Source organism: Diuraphis noxia, unplaced genomic scaffold, assembly GCF_037042655.1.
Source record: "Diuraphis noxia isolate RWA-SAM2 unplaced genomic scaffold, SU_Dnox_SAM2 contig0004, whole genome shotgun sequence".
NCBI lineage: Eukaryota > Metazoa > Arthropoda > Insecta > Hemiptera > Aphididae > Diuraphis > Diuraphis noxia.
The window spans coordinates 15,249,756-15,270,918 of NW_028301714.1; the positions used below are offsets into that span (position 1 = coordinate 15,249,756).

At 33.5% G+C, this 21,163-nt stretch overlaps 1 protein-coding gene across 1 annotated transcript; it reads left to right on the forward strand.

Annotated features, from left to right (window-relative positions):
* The first annotated feature begins 4,710 nt into the window (after window positions 1-4,710).
* On the forward strand, window positions 4,711-6,241 carry LOC107163472 (uncharacterized). The gene is made up of 3 exons (XM_015510926.1): window positions 4,711-4,812; window positions 5,664-5,873; window positions 5,942-6,241. Exons 1-3 carry the CDS (start codon window positions 4,711-4,713, stop codon window positions 6,239-6,241), a joined length of 612 nt encoding a protein of 203 aa, XP_015366412.1.
* Window positions 6,242-21,163: the final 14,922 nt, after the last annotated feature.

A 21,163-nucleotide genomic window follows, 5' to 3' on the forward strand; every position in this document is an offset into this window, starting at 1 on the left:
AGATCTCAAAGGGAAACAGGGTAAAAAAAAAATTTATAAATGAAACGCGACGACGGGTATATAAAAAAAAAAAAAAAAAAAATGTCACATGCCGGTGAACCGGGACTTCGGCAGTGTGGTGTTGGTAAAGGGGGTTGAGGGTGTCGCGGTCAGGGTGGTGGTGCTGCTGCAGCGTCGTGCAGTTTGCAGGTGACTATACGCCGTGTCAGTGGTGGTGGTGTGAATTGGCTTTTGGAGTGGTCAAGGGTTGTAGGCGGCGGCAGTGTGGAAGGGATGCGACTGCACCTGCAGGTACATTTACCACGTCGAGGGGTAGGTGGCAGAAACGGGGAAGGCGGTCGCGTTGGCGAACGTATTGATCCGACGGTGGTGGCAGTGGGGCGAACCGGGCCCATGGGTGGGAATAGCGTGCACCCCTGCACCCCGGCACAATGCGCAAATTGTTGCGTAACTTTGGGTAAAGGGGGACCGGGTGGCTACAAGAGGGGGGCTGACGCTCGGCGCACCCGGTGCATTGCTTCCTCGACCGATATTTTGGCGGCGGTACAGGAACTGCAGCCAGTCGCGGTCATTGGGTAATCGAAGAATTTTTCAACGGTCCATAATATTTATAATATGTGTCATTTGTTTTCTTATTTTTAATATTACGATATTTCTTCTATATAGGTATCAGAATAAATAAAATTGTTGCTATTATCGTTCTAGAGAAAAACAGAACAAATTTGGTTTGATTAATTACGTAACCATTTCTGTGCACTGAAGACATTTTTTTTTTTTTGTAAAACCCGATAACGCTTGATTTTAATAGCCATTAAAGCAAGTACATAAAAAAAAACCGATTAAAAAGAAACCGGCTTACAGCTCATTGCAAAGTGAATTTGTTGGTGTAAAATGTATATAATATATATTAATTGTAATATTTTAATTGTGAATCTACACTTTTGCCAGCTTCATATTATGATAAGGAGTGGCAAAATACATTATACATTTTTATGTTGGTTAAATGCCATTTGAACGCAAAACGCTTCCGTTACTTGGAAAAAAAACACAATTCTCGTATAATAATGCTGTATCGATTTTTTCTCGACGAAAAACTTCATTTTTTTCCGGTAACGTTGGCGGTCGATGATTGCACTTGCGCGGCTCTCGTTTACACGCAGCTTTCCTAATATATAGATTCACCGTGTTAGTACAAATTGCGAGTTGTTAAAACTTGAAAGTGTTGCGTTATGTTACAAAATATTAAATATTATGTGATGGCTTAATTTATGAACGTTCAACATATAATATTCTAATCAAAAATTTTATATATTACAAATAATTTATAATAAATTCTATATAAATCACAAAAATATTGTTTTTAAAATTTAAAAAAAAAAACACCAAATTAGTTAAATTATTTAACACGTCAAGCAAAATATTTTTAAAATTATTAATTAAGTACCACTATAATGGGTGGCTTCTTCTTTAAGCAATCCATGTTTTTTTTTAAACTCTTATCGTATACGCTTATTGTGCAAGATGTATAGATTGTGTATGTGCATTTGTAAAATAAAAAAAAAATTATTAATTAAAAATTGTATGATTGTATTGCTTATGTCAATGAAATATCATAAATAATTTTTTTGGAGCATAAAAAAATTGTGTATTATTATCCAATAAAATATGCGTTATACACAAAGCATAATAATAATAATAATATGCAGAATTGAACATTCATTGTTTCATTCAGAATCTAAAATCTAAAATTTGTTGATATCACTTTAAGCGAACTTGTGTTCGGAAGGTATTATACTACTACTATGTATAAATAATATATACCTATACATATATAATACATATACCTACATAAAAATAAATATTCCAAAACATTTTAATCTAACTTTTTTGCGCGATACGAAAACGAATAACTTTGGGTACATTACTTTCATTCAAACGCAATTGGCAAAGAATAAAAACTTAGGGTTCTTAGCGAAGGGGTGTTTAGCTGTTACACGGTCTTATAGATAAGAAAGAATAACCACAGTGCAATAAATAAAATAATAATAATAATAATAAAAAAATGGTGCGTTGGCAATGAATACGTTTTTTTTCGCGTCAAGTGCCTGGAAAACTTTTTAAAAATAACTTTATAATTAATATGGCTAATTATAACGGTATCTGCGATTTCCGGGGGACGATAAGGCGGCGTTGGCGGTTCGGTAATTCGTAAGCAACGGTATACAAATTATTCACCTATCACGATATGGTATTACGCATGTGCAAACTTTGTGTAAATTCGTGTTAACCTCGGCGGCGGCGGCGATGGTTGAATATAATAGGCCGAAAAAAAATTAACTATAAAGAGCTTGTGCGTGGCTGTTAGGAGGTGTACACATTTTTGCGGGCTGCCGACCTGCATATTTTATAATCTGACTGTTTTTTTTTTATATATATATTTCGTAATGCGCTTCTACCCGTATTTATTTTTTACGGATTAAAAGGTTTTTTATTATTTAATCGGGGTTTACCGATCCCGCTCGCACTTTCGACCCGCGTCGCGGAGTTCGTTCGCACCGCTGCGAATACTTGTCACGGTTCGTCGTACTTCGCTCAACAAAGATTGCCCTCGCATCCTAATTCCGTTCCAATTACCGTCTTTTCGCTTTTATTATTATTATTTTGTTTTATTTTTATTATTCCTATATTTTGATCCTCTGCAGACTTGGAATTTTTCCCGACGGAACGGCGGCATTGACGTCCCTGGGGACATGCCGAAACGCCTAAGTACCGCAACGTCAACGAAACGGAGATGGTAGGAAAAAAATAACAATACGACAGGGCTCGATGAATATTTATAAGGTTTTTTTTTTTCGTGATCTTTGATTTAGCAGAATTTTTTATCAACGAAAATATTTCGTTTTCTACGTGGGGGAGAAATACGTATTGTGTTCACGTCGACCTGTCATTCAATATATAGACATGATAGTGTAGTGTTTATTTTATAAACCAGTGTAATAGTAGTAGCTATAATATGTTTGTGTCTATATAGTAATAGTGAACCTTGTAAAGAGTATACATTATATGAACTCTACGAAAAAGACACGACTTGGGTGGGGAAAAAAACGCCTACGCACTTTTGGGGGAATGATAGACAAAATCAGTACGGCCATCGCATTGTCGCACATCACGTTATATAGATCACGTGATTTACACTATTCGAACAAGACATATTACTTTGATATAAAATGTATTTATTTTTTTTTTTAAACATGACGTTACGACAGCAAATCTATCTATTTTATTAGAACCTTAGCCGTTCTGTGTGATTATTAACAAACAACCACTATTGAGTTACGCCGTTACACAATTGATTAAATTTCGTAAATCAATAACATCTGATCAAACGTGAATTCCATGCTCATCTTTTGTCGTATTATCTACATTTTTGATTAGGTAAAAAAGTTCTTATCTAAACTCAACTGCACTGTTCCGAATGAAGTAAAAATATAAAATAAATTGTTCGTTATTTTACTTATGACCTATACAATTGTTACCTTTACAATGCTTAGTGATTATTAGGGGGAATCCTGCATATCTACATCATACACCTACTTAGGTATATAATTATCTTCTATAATACTACATATCTTGTGATATTCATATATTTTATGGAATCAACACATATCGACTTTGTGTAACCTACAAAGTGTTGGACTTCACATATCTCGTGTATGCACTAACACACCATAGTTTCCAAACTTACATAATAATTTGATATGACCTAACCTGACTATTCTAACCTGACGTCTTACATACCTATTATTTTTGGATCCATGTAATAACTTGCTGTTTTCCGTTAAAACGATGCTCGGCATGGTAAAGGTATGTTTACCTGGTTAAAAACACCTACCACCCCACGGTCGTACGATAATTATAACATAATTTATGGTAGGTACATACAGCTCTGGCCAATCTTCGCGGTCCACTATAGAAGTACATAAAAGCGCCACGTTCCTTTGGTTAGGTAAGTAGTTAATAATTACACAGCAAAACAACCAATGCCTATTATATTCTATATAGTACATTGTATAGTGTAACCCTTTATTTTCCCATCTCCTCCTTGAAGGAGTGGTACTAAATCAAACGTGACGCGACTAGATGTCTTTTAAAGACGTGCCTCTGCGGTTAATGCACACCGCTCGTGACGGCAGCAGCGTCGAGCACATTATGCGATATATTTTCCGCGAGACGCGTGTGTTTACCCCTACAACGACAACGTTATTTGCATTCGAAATGTCAAATTACGTTTCGTCGCCAGTTTCGTTAATCGACGCAATTAGCACACTCTAAACACTGTTTCATAACATTGACATTTCCCAAAGGCCTTATAATATTATGTATATACGAGTAAACCACGTGTCTCTCCTCGTTGTATTTATATACAAATTTATATACACTAATGGCACACGCGCGCGCGACGGCTAATCATCGTCTTCGCGCCCTCTTTACGTTATTATTATTATTATTATTATTAATCATCAGACGGTGTTTGTAGCGCGCGTTTGTTGTACGAAATATATTTTATTATTATTATGCCATCGTCGTCGTCGTTATATTATCATTAATATTATTATGTTCTCCTTGGCGATTAAATATACGTAACGGCATTATTTATATTTACAACGATTTTTGAAATATTCGTCATAATATTTTCTATAATTGGTAAAAATGAACGGAAATCTGTGTCTAAAGACAACAACGGACGGCCAACGAGTGACAGTGGAAATCCCCGATGGATTGCCGGGCCTAATGATGGACGTTGCACGAGAGGCGAGTAGATTACACATATGACACACTTCACCAGGTCATAAATAATTGCCGACTTATAAATACGCCAAACGTCTTATAAGCTAGACGGACTATGTCACGTGTCGGTTTTCTCACCATTTTCGTATATAAAATTGACGCGACCACACCACCCATTCACAAAAATTTGTCTTTTATGAAGAGATTCGAAACTTTGCTTTATTATATATATATGAGAAATTAGTCTAGGCCCTTTGCAGTACGATAAGATTTTTTAGTCAATTAGTCGGCTTATTTTCAGACTCATTGCATTGAAGCTATCAATGGTTGGCCATTCATAGTTGTAAAACTAATAATCTTTTTGCAATCGATTTAATTATTATTAGTTATTAAACAGAAAATATTTTGTATTAGGCAATATATAGTTCATTATTAAATAGTGTAAGTATTAGGATTTATTTTTTATTATTAATAAATTAATAAGGATTGAAGAAGTAAAAAAAAAGTAGGATGATTCATAAGGAATGCAGTAGGTGCATTATTTTTTCGCTGAGCACTTCTGTGTTTGCTTTGCAAGACGCTGTATGAGTAATATCAAAAAGTATGTGTAATCTGAACATAATACCACATACAAGTACAATTTTCAATATAAAACTACAAATATCCTTCCTACTTCATTTCAATAGAAATTATTTTTGGTGAAAACACTTTTCAGTTTTCGTATTCTGAAAGATGAAACTAAACATGACGTATGATAGTGTAAAAATACCTTTATTATTATTGATTACCAGATCCGACATTGAGAGAACGTTTTATTTCCGAATACACATGTTTAACCAAAGTCGACGGATACATTTTTTAATGCATATTTATAGGTGATACGTCATGCTCCCGAAGATGAGTATATGGCGTACTCGATTGTAGCGGATTACTTGGAAAAAATTATCAATGAGAAGAACGAAAAAGTCATCTCGAGCATAGACAATGAATGGACTCCTGAAATAATTACTCAAAACGTGATAGAAACAGTTGAAGAATACGGCGTTACACCCAAATCGGCTAACGAAGCTGCGATTTTAATACAAGTAAATGATTCGTCGGGATAACTCGATTAATATAATAGTATTATACTATTATAACATCTTGCCATCAGAGGGCTTGGAGGAAATACAATAAATCGGTTTCGAATATACAACCCAATTCCTTGGAAACAGGAGACCACGTCTTCTCCAAAGAAATTCAGATAGACACTTACGAAGAAATTAACTACGAAAACGATTCCGACGACATGGAACGTGTGAACGTTGTGAGAAAAGGCCAGAGAGACTATGTGCCACCGATTCCAGATTACATCGACGATGTATACTTATTGACAGACGAAGAAAATGTAAACGGTCAGCCAAAAGAATCTTCGTATGAAGACGAATATGAAGACAACGGTTTTTTTGTTTAACTAAAACACTAACGTATTATACTTACAAGTTTTTCATGGACAAAAAATGTTCTTTTTATTATTTCGATTGTAGGAATCGAAACAAATCATCCGATGACATATACAAAATCCTAAAACCTGTTTTTTCTACGCCAAAATATTCGTTTACTTTCAGACACAAAACGGGACAAGCTAATTTAATAATTATTAGACAAAGATTATTTTAAAGTTAAGCTCATAGTTTATATTATTACCTTACCTAAATTTGTTGTTTTATACAATTATTTTATTATTATGTAATATTAGAGCACCTACGCTCGTATATCTAAGCAAAATTATGTATCTACGGCAATACCATGATTCAGAGGGTGATCTCTTATAATAAAAATAAAAAAAATAAAAAATTGACAAATAAACATTAGATATTTTGATATTTAGCATACTATTTAATATATTATTATAAAATAGGTATATATAAAGAATAAATTACGTTCAGGTTGATTTCAGCGAGGGGGGAGAAGTTTTTAGGGAATGTCAACTGGTAATTCCACCTCCCTATTTTAATAATTGTATGTCCTGAAAATAAATTTTAAATGCAGTAATGATTTGACGTTTCTAGACATTTGTCACGATGTACTCTGGATTGGTAGAATTGAACGGGTAACTTGTATTATATTATTAATTATAATGATAACAATAACAATAAGACATAATATAGAACGTTGACAAAAACGTGACGAAACACCTCTCGTGCACAGATAATATTATTATACGCGTATAACGAGTGTGTGCAGTGTACATAATATTTATTAAGTGACGGTAACCCAATACTGTTTTAGCTTACATAACGGTGTACTGCAGCTCGGTGAAGGCGTCGACATTATGTGTTCGGGGCCTAGAGACGTCAGTAATGAAATAAAAACAAGGTATTTATAATGACATAATCGAATGGTCCGGTGCCGGCAATTTGGACCCTGAGGCTGCAACGGCAGTGGATGATGACGGACGGACGTGCAGCGCGCGTGTTCGGGTTGCCGATGGCCGCGCGACTCGGCTGGAAATTATAACGACAATCTCGAACGCCGGACACGTACAGCCGATAATATTACCGCCGAACATTCGTGTGTGCTGCATGTGTGTGTGTGTGTGTGTGTGTGTTTGTGTGTAAATATATATACATACCCATGTGTATATACAGTTGGGGCGTGACGGAGAGGAAGCCAGGAAGATAGAGATGGGAAGGGAGAGAGCAAAATACAGAGAGAGAGAGAGAGAGAGAATAGAGTCGAAAACGATTGATTTTGGAGAGGAAAAAAATAGAGAGAGAAAGAGAGAGGCGTGTTCAGAGAGATATCGAGTCTCTTTTGTGTAGGCCAAAGGGGAGAAAAGACTCGAGTTCGAAAATCAAGCGCGTATACCCTGGCGTGCGTATAATGAAACGAAAGGATTTCGGGATGGACGAGAAGGGATGCGGAACGGTTGACTTTGTACAAATAGAATTACAGCACGGCAAAACATTATTGTTGGATGTAAAAATTCGAGTTAGTGTGCTCCTCTATCGTTTTCATTCCCGAGTCGAATATAAATTCGATTGCGAAAAAAAGAACCGAATCGCCTTCGTCGGTTTTCAATATCAGCTCTTATTCCAAACGTTGCATAATAATATGTAATATTTACGTATAATATACATTCGTATTTGTTGTTATTGCCTGATGTACAATACACGAGTATTATATTATATACATCGAGGGACGCTTATTTGTTTCCGGTCGCGACGGGGATGCAAATTATAGGCCTGAAAATTATCAAGTCATGTATACGGAGATGAGTGTATTCGAAAAGTTTTGCCGTATATAATATTATTATATCACGATATACATAACGATTGAGCCGTTGACTTACGGTGGATGGAGGAGACGTGTGGTTTAATATTAAAATACCGTGAAACCGCGTTCGAACACGCCGCGTTTCTTAAAAATATTAAATCAAACCGAGCGAATGATTCGAGATACGCTCGTTTCAAAAGTAATGCTCGCACGCGCGTATGTTACTAACAATATAATATATTATATAAATAAATGGCGTAAAGAAAAATGTTTCTCTGCTATATTGTGTTTTCCGACCGTTTTTGAAACACATGTTTTAATTTATTCGTAAAACGCCCGGACGCGTTTGGATTTCGTTCGACGTAACGAGTTTTTTTTTCGGTCTTCGCGTAAATGTTTACTGTCACACAGTCACAGACACTTCATAAGTCTGATGCGATGGTGTTATACCAAAAATAATGCTGAAATCGTCGTAGACCTGCAGCGGTGATCGGTGCAGTATTATAGAGATTAATTCACGCGATTTTCGAGACTGCGACGTGGTGCTGCAGCTTGACGGTCATGACGTCAACGGATCGTGTCTGTATAGATACCTACGCGAGTGGAGGCAATAACATATAGTTTTCGACGGGAAATAAAACGGCGAGAAAGAAATTTCCGCAGACGACGAAAAACCTAGAGGAACAGAGAGAGAGAGAGAGAGAGAGAGTGTGAGAGGGGGGAAAATTACAGAGCGCCGAGAGAAATGGAGTGCGCGAAAGAAAGAAAGATATTTTAATGAAACCGGAAGATCAAATCATTTCGCAATCCAATCATTGCACGAGCGCGCGCGTCGACAGATCGTATTTTATGTATATATATTATATGGTGTACGGAGAGACTCGGCCCTCAGGACTGATGACGACGTTTATTTAAATTAAAAATAAATCAGACCGCGCGCACGTCTTCTCGGAGCGAGCGGTATAGTATATTATGGGTAGAGGAGGGAACTGAGTTTTTATTTTACAGAAAAAGTGGCTACGCCGTCCTATTTACGTTTAGGTGCACAATGTATATTCTCTATATTATATACTCTACGAAAACGACAACCGAACGGATGACGTATATAACGCAATAATAATAATATTATGTATATATTATAACGTTTGTACGCGAACGACTGGTAGACGCTGAACTGATGGCGGCCATCCATCACTGCACCGTGGCGTAAACGACGTTACCGGCGACGCAAAGCATATATTATGCGTTTTTTTTTTTATTTCATTTTCCCCAATCCTCTCGGCAGACTATACACATCACGCGTGAACCTCTATACATACGCGTCGTGGATTCCTCTAGTATTCCGCATTTTGGATGAAACGCCGTCGTCGAGCCCCGTGGGGAGACGATGCGACTCGTTTAGAAGTCATTTGCGTCGCCCGCGCCCGTGATGATTGTCTACAACTCTTCCGAACTCGTTTCGATTCGCGTACAAACACGAACGTACGCGTATAATAACTACATTATATCATACAATACGAGGGAAACTAAAAAACGTCCCATCGCGCCACCCTCCGCACAGTCCACGCGTGTACACGCGCTCCCGACCGTCGAAAAGATTTTCATTTCTTCTCGCACGCCGTATCCGGAAGTAATCTTCGAGTTTACAACGACCCGGACAGATAATATAACAAAAACGTACGTATACGGTAAATACGGAATTGAACCGCTTGTTCTACGCGTGTGTGCTCAATATCAGCATATCGGTGCGCGTGTGTTTGTGCGTGTTTATGTGTGAATGACACTCGTTCAATCTGTTATGACTATCGCGTGAACAGCGACACTTTACAAGCGTTGGCCGTTAATACTTGGTACACTGATTACATCAGGTAGTACGGTACAAGAATATAATCTAACGATGTAATTGACTCGACTCGGCGGGTAGATATACCTCCAGGTAAGCGGAGGTTAATTTACGCCATTTACACGTGTACGCTCATGATGTCAGAAAGATATTCATTTTGTCGGTCATACTTCGAGAACAAAAAATAATAATATAGCACAATACTGAATACACCGCAATGCAATGCGGTCGAAAGACAACTTTTTATCAAATTACTCCCCGGTTCAAAAAAAGTAATGTTCAAAATAACACTCATACCGATGAACATATGTTTTTATATTGTATATACAATAATATCCATAATCTATTTATCTTGACATACATCGCTGTGACACGTAATAATATGCTGCTGCTTTTCTTCTGCTACAGGTATATGTTCTGCGGTGATGATATATATGTGTATGCACCTAGTGGTTAAACAACGAGCGTGCATGTAAAACCACCCCATTATATTATAACATACTCTTATATACTCGCACAATGAGCCAGCGACCGACGCGTACAGACATTGAAATATAACGGATAGGTATGTACTCGTATATATATATACGTAATACGTATATTACAGTATTATATACATACATTATTCGGATATGAATATAATATATATATATATATATTATATATAGGTATTTTGGCCTTATAACGAGTTATAAAAGTAACAACTCGACCTAATATATATTCAAATCGTTTTTTTTCGCATACGGTTCTCAAATCCTACCGAGGACGCGTTTTTTGCCCATTCTCATTGCCCAGTATACAAATACAATACGCACGTAGTATACATATACATACGTTGCAGCTACATAATATAATCTACAGTCGTATATGTGTATAGTACATATACATAGAGGTAAGTGGCTACACTCCAATGTCCTTTCAACCGGCAAATACAATAAGAACCGTGTAGTAGGTTATCCCTATCGAATGTATGTGTGTGTGTGTGTGTGTGTGTGTGTGTTTGTGAGTGCGCACGCGCGAGTGTGCAACCGACGGAAGTTTGCTTCGTGCTTGGATATTATTCCGACGAAACCCGTCCATTTATTATATACGTCTAATATAATATGTGAAAAATTCTCAATAAGGTTCGCATTTATACGAGTAAAGTAGGTATATAATAATTTAAAATATTTGAATCGTAAAATTTCCGGGAAAAAATCAAAATTATGCATACGTAAATGCATAAAGTGCCTTATATATACTACTATGTGCTTATGTTCAAGCGTCTTAATAATGTGTTTCAGGAAAACCTGATATAACCTATATACATCGGAAAACGATACGTGTAGCCACATATTTTATATTTGTATATACGTTCAGTTACCCAATACTTATATTAAGTATTGTATATAATATGGGTACTTACACGATGCGTTTTAAAATTGTAAATCGATAAATGCACAAGAGATTCAGAGTGTACAGTCTTGTAGATTTTAATACATAGGTATATATCACAGCGATGACATAATAATATAAAAGTAATATCAAATGCTGCTGCTGCTGCTGCTGCTGCTGCAAAAAAAAAAAAAAATCAATTATAATTTACCATTTTTCTTCGTCGGATAAACGAATCCTTAAAACTTGTACTTTGAAAAAAAAATGATACCTAATAATTGGATTTTATTCGATTTATACACTTAAAAATATAATATTCTCATTGGTAAATAACTGTTTGGCATATTATACGGTCGGGAAATTTCATTAGTTATACGACTTGATAATAAAGTCGACAATTTTCATGGAAAATGTAATTATTATTTAATGATTTTAATAAATAACTATATGGTATTGGATATTATAAGTAGTTAAAAAACATTCATCTATGCACAATATAATATAGAAATATTGTTAAAACCCTCCTCATTATAAAACTTAGTTAATTTAGACTTAACGTTCATTTAGATAAAATTACAATTACACCCTATTTCAAACAATATTATTTTTCTCCCACATTGACATACTATTAAAAATGTATATGACTTCGCCATTAGAAATTGTGTTAATTAGTATAATATAATAGTGAAGTTAAAACATAATGGTATACACTGAACTTGGTTTTTCGCAGAAAGTACAGAGGTACTTTTAATTAGCACTGAAGCGGCTGAGTGCCAATCTCTCGAAGACTTAATAGGAAAACTTTTAATTGCTAAAAAATGAATGGGTAATAGAAAAAAATTTTAGCTGGGTCTTGAGATTTACGTGCTTGCGTTCACTAATTTATATGTATTAATGTATTATAATATATGGTACCAACTTATATGTAGGTACTTCACCAGCTTATCAAAATATTTTATGGTGTACGTTGAGGATTATACGATTATATAAGATGACATTTTTTCATGTAAAACATGAGTCATGACATCTGCAAACAAGTACTAACTTTTTCAGTGAGATACAATATAATAATTTTAAAAAAATAAAAAAAAAATTAGCGAGTTATGCTAGAAAAATATGATAATATTATTTTCTTTTAAGCAAAGGTTTAGTTACCTAGCTTATTATTATAGGTAGTGTTAATTCGACAGAAAAACTTTTAAAAATAGTTTTGATTTATGTATAAAGGCAGAACTAGGTAGAACATTTGGTACATTTGAGTTGAATACAAACTTTTTCCCCTCTGAAAAACATTTATATTATTTATTAAAAGCAAATCATTTAACCTGCCACGTTTCGAAATACGATTAAGTCGACAACTGACGGGACTGGCGGGGTATTAAGCTTAGAGTGGTTTTTTCTCCATTTTCAGCATGTATTATTCTAAAATGTTTGCACATTAATCGAAATGTTACTATACATTACATTATAATCTATACTTCCGACAAAATAGTCTTAGCGTGTATGCATAACAGATGTATATGATGTATACGTCAAGCAAACATTTGAATTTTCCATTTTACGGTATACTGAGTACGATGCGATATTATATTATTATCATTATTATTTTGCTTATGATAATACAAGCGTTTCTGACTTTAACATTTAATGTTTCTGACCACATCGTAACGCACGTTCAAACGTCTAGATGATTGCAGAACAACACAAAACATATTTGCGAACCTACTGCAATCTTCAGCTTTTCCCATGATCAGTATAATAATGTACCAACATTCATTAAATCAATTATATTTTTTCATAAAATTGGTTTTTAACAATATTGATAGAAAAATATACATCTACCCGTTTAACGGATTTTAATAGAAACAAAATATTTAGGTAATTATAAGAATAATTCGTGCAGTCCGTGTGTTCTTAAATGAACCATTATTTGAAAAAATATAGTATAATTTACTTTTTACCTTTACAGCAGATAAATGTACAGGGCGATCAATAATAATATAAACAACCGATCGTGCACCAACACTCACCAGGAAAAGATAAAATTTATAATCCCATAAATTATTACAGGGTTTTTAGACGTGTGGGAAAAATAGCATTATGTGGACCACTGTTTCTAATGAGAGGGAGAGAGAGTTAAATTTAAAATTTTTTTCATAAAAAAAAAAAAAAAAATGGAGAACAGTGTGCGTGTTTCGATACCAGACCCTTTTAATCCGGTCGTAACCGAAAAATACGATCCTTTTTTATATGATACACACCGTTTATAATATAATATGTACACACACACATCAAATACGTGTATAACTAGGAGGTCAAAGTACGAGAAAAAAAAGGGATGAAAGCCTTTATCAATTTATTTACATACTAATCCAGAGATTCTTTTTTTGCCAGTCCAGACTAGGGGCTGCTAAAACCCCGCCGAATGCGTCCTGTGGACGGGTGGATGGGTAAAAAAAATAAAGCACCAGAGGAGTTAAGTTTTTTTAATTGGTCGTACTTTACAAGTTTTCCTACACGTTTGACTCCCTCGCCGGCGGGTAATAATATCCTCGTCGTCGTGTTTTCGGATAAAAAACACACAAAGTCTAATACCCACGAATAACCCTTTTTTTCCTTTTGAAATAATAAATTCCGATACAATCAAATGGATCGCGTGTACATTCAGAGTATAAACACGCGGGGAAATCAAACAAAGTGACTATAAAGTATGGCATCATCGTAATAATTGTGTGGTACCTACTACCTATAGTAAATGTTCATTGCACGCTGCATGTGAATTAATGTGCGTGAGTGGGTGGCTTACAAAATGTACCATAAATTTGAATCTGACACGTCGTGTAACAAAAATTTAAATTTCTGACAAACATTATATTTTATTACTAAATGTTTATTTATATTTAGATCACACGGATGGTGGGATTTTTTAGTTTTTTTTAGTCTTTATGTGGCCAAAGCACCGCAAAGTACGGTAACCAATGAGATTTTTTTTTTAAATTGTTAAAATATTGATATATTTTGTCTTATTATACTGATATAATTCTTGTATATTATATGATTGATATTTATACATGTAAATAAGACGTAAATTAAACTAACCTAACCTAACCTACAATTCATAAAAATATATTACGTTTTGCATTTATTTTTTTTTATTTTTTTTTTAACGTAATTTTTAAAACTTCAAAAGATTTAGTTTTAATACTGGAATTATTATTAAACATAATTTAAGTTCACTTGACTATCAAAGTATCAAACATATATTCGTCGAATGCAGACAAACAGAAGATGCAAGAACCAAACACAATATTCCAGAATTTCCATTGAAACTTTTAAAATCACAAGATTTTTTCTTTTTAAAAATAATAAATTTAAAACGTGAAGGATCTAAAGTTTATGTAACAACAAAATAAAATCTGTTTTAACAATTATTGTAGCTGTATAACTGCAATCATTACGTAGGAATGGGTGTAGGTGTATCCGTGTGGGTAAATTTCTCGGTACCGTAAAATAATTATCCTGGAAATTAAGACACAAAACAAATGGTCTCGTTAAAATAAGATTATAGAAAGTCTGTTACTACCTAAGAAACGCTTATAAAATGTAGTCAAAAATCGCAGCTGTATAATTTTATGGTGACTCAAATTCCCGAATTTAAGTTTATATAATAAGGACCGTGTTTATATATATAAAAAGAGACAGACAGCTTTAGATTAACTCTAAAAAAACAACCCCAGTATTTTAGAACTTTTTTATTTTGCATTTTATAGCATTAAAAATAATTTTTCATGATTACCGTAAATATTATATCTATTAAAATATAATATAAGTATTATATTTATAATTTATACATAAATTAAGTACACATAATTAATTCATTGTATAATATATATTCTATGGTAAAATATATTTTTCACTTTAATTAATCACAATCTTTCACATTATGTATGAAAAAAATCAAAAGCATTCCAAGCATTTTGTATTTACCTATATGAACTTAAAACAATAATTATTCGTAGTGATTAAAGACTTATTCCCGACAATGCGTAAGTACAAGTGAATTCGTTCTTAGGCTATAATAGTATATGTATTAGGATACAATAGAACATTATAAATTATTGTCATATTTATGTGTAATTTTTGTTAATTCGATCTTTTGCAAAAATTAACATACCGAAAAAATGTTGTTCCACTATAAATAACGCAAGGCGTCGAAATAACGACGACATTATAAATATTTATACAAATAATAAATATAATGTTATAATATAATATACAAATTTCATACTTTAAATACTGTATATACTATATAACTATAAAGATATATATAGTATATTATTATAATGTACCTATTTTAAAGAACTGTTATCCTGACGGTTTTTCCACGCTATACAAACATTAACAATCTAAGTTCTCTAAACGTACGCCTGGCTAAGTCATAACCATTTGAGTCGACAATATGTTTTAATCATAACATATATAATATATTTGCTTTATTTACTCACACATACACACACACACGCACACACACAAATATAAATATATAATATCATAATTAATAGTAATTACATTGAATTTTTTAACTTGGGTGTAAAATATACAGCTAAATTTAACATGAGCATTTATATTAAAGTAATAAAAATCCTAGAATTTAAACGGATTAAAAGCTTACTCAGTTAAAAAGTTAATTTTTCTTTTCATTCAAGTCGAATTCAGTACGACATGGCAAAGTGAACAATATCACAATATGTGAAATGTGGATATTATTATATTCATTATTGCATAATTATAAGCCTTGAAACTATTTAATTTAAATTGTTTTCATTTACTAACCGTAATATTATTTAGTTTATGAAATCAGGATAAGGTAAAATTAATGGAATATGTCGATTATCCATATAATAATTTTTTTCTTTTCAAACATGCATTGGCTAAATATTATAATGGTAATGTGACTCTAAAATTAATCGAATAATATAAAATAAAAACAATAACTACAATATTATTAACGCATAACTCATTCGTGATGATTCTGATTCTGATAAAGTGTTAAATGACGCTCTTCACAGTTGATGGTGGACTAAGATTTCACGAGAATACTTAAAAAAAAAAGGTCCACGTGTATTCGTCGTTCGTCGTAATGTAAAACAACGTCTGTACGACGTCCTTGGGACAAGCTAAGGTGGTGAAGATATACTCACACTGTACCCTCTACAAACAACATTAAATCAGATGAATTTTTATAAGTACAAATGCATCTGAGGCGATGCGCATCTTAAGTCCTCTGGCACGTGACTACGATGCATACCACATGTTTTTTTTTTTTTTTTGTAGAGTAAAGAAGAAGAAAAAGTGAGTAAGTATATTCTTACGTGTGTTTGACTTTTCTCAAGTAGCCAATCGAACTCGTCCCACGAGTTGGTCGAATTTATTCTTATAACAATATTCGCGATAACCTTTCTGTCATTGCTTAAAAAAATGAAAATATACTAAGATAGATTAGGTAGATACAAATTTTTTTTTTCATAGTATAAAAATCGGGGTGAGCACGTTTTGCTGATACTACTGGTCCCCTTAATATTGTCATTTACTTCAGTCTACTAAAATAAAATTTGAAATTCATCAATAATAATTTTGAATAAACCTATTGTATATTCTATATCCATGCGTACACTAAAGTGTTTAAAGTGATAACAAAAATTAGTAGTTTTTGATATATCTGTATTCATTTTTGTTTTTTTTAAATATTTTTGCTCTTTTTTATTGGGTTAATAACAATTCAACTTGAGAGAACTTCTGCAGTCATTAGCATGTAATAATTACAAAATACTGGTCTTGAATCTATGGGTATAAATAAGGTTCAACAGTAGAGGGAGCTAGTGAAGTATATGTTGTATACATTTTGCTAAGTTCTAAACTTAATAATGAAAAAATTGCATATATTTTTGGAATTTAAATATTTTATATTCACTATAAATAGATGTAAAAAACCACATCGTGTAAAATACTTACCAACTTTGCAACTAGGTACGTAGAATTTTAAATAACCCTAGGTATTTTTTTTATACAAAAAAGCACTACAATACAAATAAATAAATAACAAAACGTAATTCAACTCACGAGTTTATCACAGGAAAACTTATCATCGCAATCAATTTTTAACTTTGTTAAAAACCGGCAGCGTTGAGAATTTGTTATTCGTTGAACGTAAATCATTTCTACTTTCTTACACGGCAATCCAATAAAGTGGTTAATTTTTTTTCTCCTGTACACTTTCTTGGCTTGTACATATAATACAATATAATATATTCATTAGAGTTAGTTAAATCAGTTTGGTTTGAGTTCTCGTTCGTTTGCGACGATCTTTATTAATTTATTTCATAAATAAATTAAAGTGATTTGCATTCAACGAATGGTTTCAAAATCCTTTCGTAAGTTTTGGCTGTATAACAATATCATACTCAACCGGGTTCAGTACCACGGTATCTGTACGTAATTATACAGATAAAAACATAACTCCGGCACTCTAACTCTAAATTTGGATTCGATTTATGCCAAACAGATCAACAAAGGCTCTACGCTTTGTAGATTATATTTTTTAGATTTTATAGGAGAGAGAGGAGTACCTACTTGAAAATGTTTGTCACTGATTGCCAAATGGCTTATCACAAAACTGTATACAGTATAACAGCACATTTATACATATATGCGATACTATTACCTAAATTACATATACATAACGACTTGTGAGTTGTTATGAGCGATTTTTTCTTTATAATTTAAAAATAAAAATACATAACTTACGTATAAATATCAAAAACCTTGAACAATTAAGAACAAATTAGCCTAAAATATTGATGTTTTACTACGGAAAAATAATTAAAGTGAAGAAGATAATAATCATCAATCCGTTTAAAACAACACATGCAACAACGTAATTATTATTGTGTGTGTAATGTACCGGGTACCCCCATCGTTTAGGTCGGTAACGGCCAAGTCCATCAGTAGAAATTTGACCCCACCTGAACGAGGATTTATTGTGGTGCCTACATCAATACCACATCTGGTACGCATCCACATGTTCACATGTTGTATACACAATATTGGAGAAGACTTAGGTTACCTAGTTCAAAACATAATATTATATCGTATCCGGACGATAACCAAGTTTTTGTCAATCGTCTGCTGCAGAGACATGATAACTATAAAAGGAGAAACAAAACTCATTCTGTTCACAATCCGATGGTAAAGACGTCTACTAACCTTTTTACCCACCCGAGTAGTCAATTATATCAATCACGCGCACTTACCGTCCCGATGTTGAGCAGTCGTCTACACTGCACAACCGAAAAAAAAAACGCGACAAGTGATGCTACAACTGCACAAGCATCTAGAAATCACCTCCGAAGAAAAGATATTGTGAGGTTTAGCCGGTACTTTTGCGAATGGTTAGCAATATACATCCCTAACACTTGCATACCGTGCAATACAATCCAATAAAAAACCTCCGATACGAGACGCACAAATCGTTCTAATACGTCATGTTGTAATACCAAAATATGATTCACTCAGATGCTCGATGCACATGTAACATATTATTTTATCCGAAAATAAAACGCACTGACCTTTGCGACGGACTAGCGGCGGGCAATCGTTAGTTTATGCACGTATACGCATATAAATGTGTATATACCTCTATATACATCTTTATATATATATATATATATATATACATCTTTATATATATATATATACATCTTTATATATATATATATACATCTTTATATATATATATATATATATATATTATACTTATATACGTCCATGGGCACGACGTGTGGCACATTTTTCGTCCCGTCGAGGGCGTTTGGCGAGAAGCTCGACGGGGTGTAATCGGGTGGCCGCGACAAATTGCAAATTATCGGCCAGCCACCCCGGGGAGACAGGTCCGATTCGCCACCACCTCCACCACTGCCTACACCGTCAGCAGCCATCGATAATTTTACGAGTCATTTGCTCGGCATTGTTGTTACGGCAGAGAAAAAAAACCCACCCCGCACAACATGCCATCAGCAGTTTTACAGTCGTCTCACTTTTGATCGAATTCCGTTCGAGTACACTATTTTTTTCACATGTCCATCGCAAAACAAAATGTAGACAATCACTCGGTTTCCGAAGTCCACGCGTTCATCCACCGAAACGGTACATTTTTCACCTCGAAAGACCTATGTAATTTTTTCCGACAAGCCGACGCGAAATAGTTCCACGTAAGATAAAAGTTTTCCATTACAGTTTCTAGGAAGATGTTATATGCGTTTTAAACGATTTGTTTTTTATGCAGTTTTCGAAACGTGTTCATATTTTCAATGAAATATGAATGATGTGACTGCAACTGCTGTTATTATTGATCGACAGCGTCCTGAAAATTCCAAAACAAAAATGTTAACGTGAATTTTAAATATTTAACACGACCTAAAATAATTTTTCCACGAACCCGTGGCTACCAGCTATCAATTTAATAGTGTACAGTATATTATTTTACCATTTATTTTATTTTACCTACTAACCGAAACATTGTTTTACACTTTCTAACGTCCTTTCCACGTGTTGGAACCACCAGGTATATGCATACTGCAGCTTAATTTAATGCCCGTATAACGTGTCTTATTTATAATCGAATTGTACACTAAAATGGTAAAATATCGACCGAAAATCTAATATTAAATACGGTCATCAATAGTAAATGAACACAAATGAAGCTAACTAAAAATAATTGTATATTTTGAGTATACGTCTATAACTTATGCATATCTGGATAGCATTTATAATATACATATGTGCGTCCTATGCGAGTGCCTAATAGCTATATAGGTTGATTTTTGTATAGTTAAATACTCATTTCTTAGAAAAGGTTTATATTTTTACAATTTATTATTGTTATCTTTCTACGAGTTTTTTTTAACTTTTTTAAATTTCGACAACAATTTTTCAATTTTTCAAAAACAGATTTCTTCAGAGAATCTTAATGTATACATATAAAATTCGAATTTGAATTAAAGTATTTACCTATATGGTAGAGATGGTAAGACTCTTATCAAAAGAGTTACTGCTAATCTGACACAGCAATGATGAGTAGTTCATATTAACTTGTCTTTCATGAATCTGTTCCATAAAAATGACCCACAGTTAACCACATAGAGTCAAATATTATATTATACTTATTTTAAATATATTTACAGGCTGTCAATTTCAAATAATTCACAACTAATTTATGGAGTGCCTACACTTATTGTTTTTCTGTGCTACTCCACTCATTCATATAATATAAAATATGTACACTTACCTATAGATCTTTCGATAGATGACCTTCTCGTTAGTCGTTTGAAATATTTTTTTTTACATATTATTGAAATTCTCAGAAAAACATTCTGCTTCAGAATTTGAAATTAAAAATGTTAACTGCCGTTCAAAAAGTTCAAAAAATGTGTAGGAAAAATAATATTTTTTTTCCAAAAATGTTGTTTTATTGTTGCATACCTATAGAATAATATGTACAAGATAGCACGCATTTGTGACTATATAGATGTAGCTAACAACTAAAACTAATAAGCCAATAATATCAAAATCACGTGGAGATCAACTTTAGGAGCTTGGCGAATAGGGTAAAAATTCAAAAATATTTTGGAACAATATCAATCAACAGAGTCAATTTCACCTACGTGGATCACCGTTGAACTGAAGAGTCCAAGTTTCAATTCAACAACTCTGTGAAACAACTTTTTGTTGCAGTCCAAATACGACGAGAAAATTAAGCCACGGATTGAATACACAATTTTGTAAGCATTTAGCATACATTTTATAACAGTCTTCTTTGGTCTATTGTAATTAGAGAAATTTGTA

Bases quoted from the DNA above. Each gene is read 5' to 3' on its own strand.
- LOC107163472 (XM_015510926.1), top strand. From the start codon at position 4,711: ATGAACGGAAATCTGTGTCTAAAGACAACAACGGACGGCCAACGAGTG. The intron at 4,813-5,663 runs GCGAGTAGATTA...GCATATTTATAG, and splicing joins TGATGGACGTTGCACGAGAG to GTGATACGTCATGCTCCCGA. The intron at 5,874-5,941 runs GTAAATGATTCG...TCTTGCCATCAG, and splicing joins AAGCTGCGATTTTAATACAA to AGGGCTTGGAGGAAATACAA.